At 43.2% G+C, this 8,834-nt stretch overlaps 1 protein-coding gene across 2 annotated transcripts in view; it reads right to left on the minus strand.

Annotated features, from left to right (window-relative positions):
- Nucleotides 1–8,834, minus strand: part of Tet1 (tet methylcytosine dioxygenase 1) — a 71,442-nt gene that overhangs the window by 5,981 nt on the left and 56,627 nt on the right. Inside the window, exons 6-9 of one of the 2 annotated variants that reach the window (XM_021175118.2) lie at nucleotides 6,299–6,510; nucleotides 3,479–3,629; nucleotides 2,948–3,043; nucleotides 563–652 (exon numbers count right to left, since the gene is read on the minus strand). In XM_021175118.2, the coding sequence (XP_021030777.1) occupies nucleotides 563–652; nucleotides 2,948–3,043; nucleotides 3,479–3,629; nucleotides 6,299–6,510 (549 nt within the window). The remainder of the gene's footprint in view (nucleotides 1–562; nucleotides 653–2,947; nucleotides 3,044–3,478; nucleotides 3,630–6,298; nucleotides 6,511–8,834) is intronic. The other variant, XM_021175119.2, reaches the window with a different exon arrangement.

Here is an 8,834-nt window from a genome sequence, read left to right on the forward strand (position 1 = left end):
GGAACTCACTTTGTAGACCAGGCTGGCCTTGAACTCAGAAATCCGCCTGCCTCTGCCTCCCGAGTGCTGGGATTAAAGGCGTGCGCCACCACGCCCAGCAATTGAGTACTTTTGAAAGATAGCAATAAGAAATTGTACATTTGAAGATCATTCAGGCCAGGAGAGAGGGCTCAGACTCTAAGGATGTTTGACATCCAATCCTGCATACTTGAGTTTGCACCTTAGCACCTATACAGAAAGCCTAGCTTTCTGTGTATGCTTTTCCCAAAAAGAGTAGAAGCAGGGTCACTGGGGTTTGAGGGCTACCAGTAAGTGTGAGAACCACATTTAGCAAGATATCCTGTCTCAAAGACATAGAATGCTGAAAAAAGATCCTCGTCCCCAGTTTCTGGTCTACATGTGTGTTTACACACAGGCAAGTAAGTATGCACACAAACTTACAACTATTTACACATATTTAAGAGGAACTTAGAAAAAACTCCATGAATAGTAACTTATTGGACATAGAAATTTGAAATATTCTTAAGGTCATTGTGAAGGTTCTAAAAAAAAAAAAAAATACCTGATTTTGATAAGCAACCGGAGCCATCTGCTTGTAAAGTGGAGCTAATACTGTAGCCAACTCTTGTAGATTCTTTTCAAGCTGTTTTTCCTATAGAGAAAGATAATCCATGTAATATAACTATAAAATACTACGTTGGCTGTGTTAAAGGGAGTTGCGAGAGTGTATCAAACTCCACTACAAATAATTCCATATGTGCTGGACAGACAGTTCATTCTTACCATACTACAGTGGGTAGAAAAAGTATAACATAATAAATCTATATAATGAAGAATATATTCCAACATAGAATAAAAGCACACTTACTTACTGACTAGAAGTGAACACTTGCAATGAACACAGACAAGATTCCTGAAGGCAAAGCAAGCTATGAAGAGAAGCATGTAACCTCTTATCCAGTTTTAAATAAGCACAACTGGGAGCCTAACACTTGGCATTCTAGCCCAGGAGGACTGGGTTCAAGGCTAGCCAACACGATATGTTTAACTTAGGTTCTTGCATTAATCATCTTCTTATTTCTCAGTCTTCCTCAATTTTTAGCATGTATACTGGAGAATACTACTAATGACCCTCAGGGCCTCATTTACTCTTTAAATCAGCCTTGCATGCACACAGAAATTCACAGCGCCTGAAAGAGCAGAAAGGGCTGAACCGTTCATTTCCCAGCATCTACGTGGCTTTATTTGAGTCACTGAAATCTTCACATGTATCCTTGGCTAGGCTTGAACTCAGTCTTCCTGGGCTAGCCTGCCAAGTTCCCATTACAGAAGTTCTGAGCAGGGTCCATGTTTCAGGTTATAGAAACTGTACATCCTTTAGCAAAGTTTTATACTTATCTAAAAGTCAAATGTACTTCATTAGATGTGTTCTTCGGCTGCAGGAGTTGTAGGGATTGTTCTCATTTTACAGTCCAATATAAATTACAAAATAAAATGTAAACCTTGGTTGCCACCAGCGATTTTTATGCTATCTCCAACTTTCCTTGCATTAAAATAGTTTGATTCAGGCATGCTGAATTATATGGTTTTCCTTGAATACTTAAAAACCTACATATAACTTTTCTTTCTATTCATTAAAAGAATATTGACACATACTTTCCAAACCATGCTGGGAAGCAGAAGAGAGCGCTCAAAGGACCTAGGAGCTCACACTGTTCTAGCAAGTCATTCTACTAGCCAGAAGAGCAGAAATCTAAGCTTGGAGCACTGGATTTTTCTGATGTGAGGAACTGGTGGTGCCACTGGGGCCACATCTGGGTTCATTGCCCTACAGTAGCAGGAGTCTGTTGCTACCAAAGGCCAGGAGGGCATCCCTGGTCTGATCTGCTTAAAGGAGACAGGTTGATGCCTGAGGGCTGTGTAGAACTGGCCCTGTCCCTCACGTGGGCATCATGGAAGAGCTGGTCTTCAGAGTGTGAGTAGGAGTTGCCCCTNCCCCTAACCTCCTGCAGTACTCCAAGAGTACTTTGGGTGAGCCAGCCCTGCAGATATTTGCTTGGGAGAGCCGGCCCTTGGTATTGGTCTTCCATGAGGTGGCACAGAGCAGTGAAGGATACCCTCCTCCCTCACCTCACCCATAGCTGCAAGTGGGGGCCTGGTCTTAGGGTTCAGAGAGCTGACCGTGAATAAGGGGGTAGCGTGTGAGCAGACCCCCTGGGGCATGAGAGTTAGTGGGATGATCAGCTCCACTTCAGATGTCCCTCAGGTTCAGGTCCAGGGTTTGAGTTGGCCCACCCCAACACCTACACCATCAATGAACTGCTGGAGCACATGAGGAGGCCGGCCCTACAGATCCAAAGCTACAAGACATGGGGCAACAACAGGATACCTGAGAGGAGTCCCAGTCACCTTCTAGTATTGGTAGAGTAGGAGAAGCCAGAGGCCTCATACAATGAACATTTACCAGCAAAGAAACAGGGACAAAAGGGTATGAGACACATAGTGACACATCAGGGCTTCCACAACAAGGCTAATTGGGGGGTGGGAGATGGGTTGTAAGGGCTATGAGGGGAAGCAGAGAGGTAAATGGGATCGGAGTACATGATGTGGTTTGTCTGAAGACAGCTACTGTGTACTTATATATAATAAATAAATCTTTTTTAAAAAACTTTAACAAAAATATTGTGATGCATCAGAGAAAGTGATTCATACATGCAATTAGGTGGAGTGCTCTGATCTACTTAAACGAGCCTATTTAGGGATGACAAGTGGACATGTTTGCAACCCACCATCTCTGAAGTGAATAATTTTTACCCCAACAAAACATGAGAACATTTCCATACCTATTCAGCCTTAACCGCTCTCCCACCTCCCCATCTTGCTCAACAAGAATGACTTACAAATTCATGCTTCAATTTTAAAAAACTGAATAAAAAACTTGACTAACCTCTCTGCTTATGAGGGTCTTGCGGTCTGGAATGATCCACCCGGTTTTGACGTCACTTCCTTCAGAACTCATCCCAGTAATCCTCTTATAGTAGTTCTGTGGAAAGTATACTTTCTTAGTTTTGTTGTTGTTTGTGTTTTCTTTTTTGAGACACATTTTCTTGGTTTAGTGCTGCAACTTGCTCTGTAGACCAGACTGGTCTCAAACTTAGAGATCCTCCCGCCTCTGCCATGTGAGCCCACCCATGCGCCACTGCCACCCGGCACTTTCTTCGTTTTTAAAATGTTGGCAATTGAGTTTGTTTGACTCTGGTTGCCCATGAAACCCTAAGTTCTTTTATTAATGGTTCCCTCTGGTGCTGGGGAGCAGTGAGGCTAATGGGCAACTGTAAGAGTTGAAGTCTTTACCTGACTTGGAATCTTAGTAGTGACGTGTATTTTAGTAATTTATGACTGTTTTTAGGAGACATTTAGGCACTGTACATGGTTATATACTGTAGATAATACACTGAAAATGCAAAAGGAAACTCACATGTAAGGGGTAGTTTGGAGCAAGTCTGAATTTTCTGGGGTTTTCACTCCTCCCAAACTTACAGCCGTTGAAATACATGCTCCACGAACAGCCAAAGGAAAAGGATGCTCCGCAGGTTTTTGGGTCGATGCCTTGACAGGTGCAGGTACGTCTGGAAGATGGACAGCAGGACATCAGACAAGGCTGCAACAATGGCTTAGGAGCAGGTTATCATATTTACCCATTGCTTTTAACTTTCTTCATTAGGACATACCTTGGCTACTTCTACCCTCAAACTTACCAGCCGCCCTCTTCACTCTGAATCAATCCCTGGTTCTTATTTAACTAAAGTGATTGTTCAAGGTTCTAAAGCCAAGCAGAAAACAAACGTTCCTAGGTTTGACTACAGAGACATGAGAAGGAGAAATAAAGGTCAAAACTTGAAATCTTCCTTTTTAACTAAAAACCTTGACTTCCTCTTGAACTTTAGCTCCTTTTTGTCTAACATGACCTCGGCAAGGGAAGTGCATTACACTAAATATACAATCTGTCAATTTTAATGGAAAGATGTTGTGAGGATTCCAACAGGAATAATGAAAAGAAAGGCTGCTTGGTTCAGGACATTTCTAAAGCACTAACGTAGATTCTAAATTAACAAGTTTAGAGTTCTAGGCCAGCTATCTAGACCCTGCCACAAAAATCTATAAATAAATAAATAAATAAAAATTTAATTTTGCAAATGACAGGGAGGAGGAATGTTACAACACTGGCTCCATCCCAGCAAAGGGTAAAAAAATCCCTAACATCTGAATTTATTGATTTTCTTCTTTATTTTTGGTGAAGCTGGGGATTGAGCCAAGCAAGTTCCACAAGTTTAAAATTAAGGAGAATGTTACAAAATTTAAGGTCAAAAATTATTTCTCATTTTTAGATTTGAATGGCAAGAAAAAGAAGTAAGGAGGGAACACAGTTAGGAGGAAGGCTGTGTGCCACTCAATCCTGTGTCCAGAGCGGTCCAGAGACTCACAAAACCTTAAGTACTGTAACCCTAGCACTTGAGAGCTGCACTTGCGGAAGGTGGTAAACGTGATGCTAGCCACACAATGTGCCACGCCTCTAACACAAACCAATAAATGTGAATGCTCCGCTGAGTGGTGGTGATGCACGCCTTTAATCCCAGCACTCAGGAGGCACAGGCACAAGTGTTTGAGTTCCAGGCTAGAGTGAGTTCCAGGCCAGCCAGGGCTGCACGGGGAAAAACTAAAACAAACAGAAAGAATGCTGAGAGAAAAAAATGCAAACAGCCCCTAAGACACTGACAGAGCACAAGATCTACAAGAGCTGGAAGAGAAGAAATGTTGGGGTGGAGTCGGGTCCAAAGGGCCAAATTAGTTACTGAAGGGAACGAAACTTGAAAGGCCAGTAGAAAAATAATTCAGGTTCAGTTTTAAAAATGATAGCTGTTAGTATGTTAAGATATTATAGATATTCTCATGTATTTTGTCTCAATACAAAAATTTATTTGACTTAGAGATTAAGCAGGGTATAAACTTTTGGGGAAGCGATTTGACATGTTTATTATTATAAACCATAATAAAATAATTAGCAGATTTTAATCCTTAAAAGGATTAAAGAACAAATTAGTCATCTGCTAATTTAATGGTGAATTACAATTTTGGGGGGCTGCAGGGGGAGGGGAGGATTTCAATGCAGTGGACTAAACCCAGGACCTTGTGCACAAAAGGCAAACTGCACTACTGAGCTACATGCTCTCTCTCAGAGATGCCCTTCCTTTTACACTCTTGGGAAACAAGAACCTGAAGGGCTGTGACACATATTCAACACTACAAAGAGGCAGGAGGATTGTCAGACTGAACAATCTGACAAAGAAAACAAGAAAAAGGGAAAGTGGTCCTTTGCAACATTGGCCTTGAATGTTCATAAGGGTATACAGCCCAAAAGGGTCAGTACAGCATGATAGGCCATGCAGAACAATCACTGGAGATCCATTTACATATCAGCCAGGGCAAGTCGAAAGAAAGACAGACAGAAAGAAAGAAAGAAAGAAAGAAAGAAAGAAAGAAAGAAAGAAAGAAAGAAAGAAAGAAAGAAAGAAAAGGGGGAGGGGGAGGGGAAGAAGGGGAAGGGGAAGGGAAAAAGGGAAAAAGGAAAAAAAGAGGGAAAGAGAAAGGGAAAAGGGGAAAGGGAAAGGGAAGGGAAGAGAAAAAGAAAAAGAAAATAAAGGGCTGGAGAGATGGCCCAGTCTTCCAGAAGTCCTGAGTTCAATTCCCAGCAACCACATGGTAGCTCACTCACAACCATTTGCAATGGGGTATGATGCCCTTTTCTGGTGTATCTGAAGAGAGCAATGGTACACTCATATACATAAAGTAGGACTTCAAGCAGAAATTTCTTTTATCATTAAAAATATATATATTTATTGGTGTTTTCCATGCACATATGTTTGTGTAAGGGTGTCAGCTCCCCAGGAACTGGAATAATGGACAGATGTGAGCTGCCATGCGGATGCTAGGAATTTAAACTAGGTCCACTGGAAGGGCGGTCATTGTTCTGAGCTGTTGAGCGCCAGTCCCAGCAAAATAGTCTTCATTGCACTGCAGGTGTGGGGGGAGAAGAAACACAAGGTCTCCCTGTGCAGACCTAGTTCCAACTCATGGAAGTGCAGCTGCCTCCCATGGTGTGCAGCACGGGACCCTGTGGGTCCGTTTTCCTTCCATGGTACTTGAGAGTCCTGCTACTCACAGGCTAGTCTCAGTGGGCAGTTACTTATCAATTTGCCGCTCACAACAGAGGGAGGGAGAACAATGCAGATCTGATTACTTTTTGTTGAGGGTACATCTTCGGTCCGTGGGATGTCCGCTGTAGGACCTCAAGTTCTCGGTGAGCTCCTGGTACAGGCGGTCAGCCATCAGGCGAGGGATACCTTCCCACAGCAGGATAAGGACAACTATCACAGCCGTCGAACAGTGATGGTCTACACGCTCACGAACCAAGCAAATAAGCTTCTCTTCAGGACCACTTCTTCTGATCACCTGAAAGACCAGAATGTACTCATCTATACAAGCTTTATACAGCAGGAGCCGGACTTCCTTATATAACCCAGGCTTCAGACTCACTGTAAAATAAACAATATTTTTTTCCATTGACTTTCATGTATACGGTGTTTTTACTGTGTATATGTATGTAACACATATGAACGTGTAGTGTGAGTTACATGCAGTTTTGGAACACCATGTGGGTGCTAGGACCTGAACCTTGGACCTCTGTAAGAGCAGGAGGAAATGCTCTTCAATACTGAGGCATCCATCGCTCAACGCCTGGAAACAACCTGTACTCATGAACTCTTTGCACAGGAAAGGCTAAGGTGCTTTGCCTGTTGCTGAGACAAGAGTCTCTGTGTCACCCATGAGGGCCTCAAGTGCCTTGCTTGGATGAAGTGATTATACCCCAGGATTCATCCTCTAAGTGTGGACACTACAGTCATGGAACTGCTTCAAGTAAGGACATTTGTCTTATTTGAAGAAGTCAACAGTGAATGAAAAAAAAAAAATCAAACACCTCACTTAGGAGCTGTGTAAATTGTCAGAATACTAAAGGGCAAAGAAATAAATGTAGCTACCACAGTAGTGGGACTCTCTGGATCTCATGGAGTCCCAAACAAAACTCTATGAATTGTCTGATTTTTTGTTTTGTTTTGTGCTAGGATTAAAGGCATGAGCCACCACTGCCTGACTGGAATTGTCTGACTTTTAAAACGTTTCTTCCAAGTTAACAGAACTGGAATGATCCAGGGAGAACACGATCCCACACTTCTCGTTTGGGGCAGAGCTCAGCTAATGGAGTACCAACCAGTCTCTATCTCTGTGCTCGGTCCAGCACAAACCCAGCACAAAGAAATGCATGCGTGACTGCAATCCGAGCAGCCCTGAGGTAGGGTCAAGAGGAGCAGAAGTTCATGATTGTCCCAGGCTAGACATCTAGTTTGAAGCCAGCCTAGGATATAGGAGATCCTGTCTCAACCAAATAACAGTAATTCTTTCAATAAATGGCACTATTTAGCTGTCTACAGGAGGTGGAATAAGGAGGAAGTCCATTTTCCTCTGAGCCTGCCGCCAAGACTGTCAGCTAGATGTGGGGGGCATGACTTTAATCATAGCATTTGGAGGGCAGAGGTGTGATGAAGCCAACCTGTTCTTCATTAAGTGTTCCAGGCCAGCCAGCACTACGCAGTGACACCCTATCTCAAAAAAACAAAAACACAAGGGCAAAAGAGTGCAGGAGTTTGGTGCAGAGCACTGGCTGTCTGTGACTCTCTTCTAGAGAACATGTATGCACCCTGACATATATACCCCAGCACTCAGCCACCCACTGACACACTAGTAATAAAAGTAAAATTTATACATATATGATATGAAAAGGTACATATATAAAAATTTATGGTATGTATCATAGGAGAAGGACCAGCATGGAGATTCAGCACATATGGACACCTGAGTTAGATTCCCTGAACCAACATAAAGTTAGGCTTTCTGGCATACACATTTAATCCCAGGATAACTGGTCTCTAGCCAGCCAAGGAGAGCGTCTAAACTACCTGGAGGCCTATCACAGTAGCCAAGGGCTTGATTGGCATGCACCGGGCCTTAAGTGTGATCCTAGTGCCACAAAGGAAAAAACAACAAATATATATCTCACCTTCACAAACATGAAGGTAAAAGAAATCCCAATAGAAAGGCTAAAATTAAAAAGATACAAACGATCAAAACAGGAAGACACGGAACGTTGGGCACGTCACACATGAAAACTGCAGCATTAGCAAATAACTACCACAAGCTTTTTAGTATCAACAAACCTCCGGCTGGAACATAGGGCCAAAAGTCAGGCACCCGCAGTTACAGAGCACGCCCTCCCACCTCTCTGTCTCCTAGCCCTAGCAGGGATTCTATCAGGGAATGGAGTGGAAGCAAGTGACCAATCACACACCGGTGCTATCACACAGAGGTTAATGCAGGAAGCAGAGACACAGAGACCTGTAAGGGCTACCAGCTACACAAGGAGCTGGGTGTGGTGGGGACAAACCTGTAATCTGAACACCTAATCAGACTTTAGGGGTAGGACAAGAGGATCAGGAGTTCAAGCAGATGCACAGGCATTGCTGCACGAGACCACATCCCAACGTACACAGAAACATACAAATAAAGATATACATAATTTGTGAGTTTGGGCTTTTTGCAGAAATGGGTTACTTAAAAAGCAAACCAAGAGCTGGGCGCGGTGGCGCACGCCTTTAATCCCAGCACTCGGGAGGCAGAGGCAGGTGGATTTCTGAGTTCGAGGCCAGCCTGGTCTACAAAGT

This window comes from Mus caroli, chromosome 10 (assembly GCF_900094665.2).
Source record: "Mus caroli chromosome 10, CAROLI_EIJ_v1.1, whole genome shotgun sequence".
Lineage (NCBI taxonomy): Eukaryota > Metazoa > Chordata > Mammalia > Rodentia > Muridae > Mus > Mus caroli.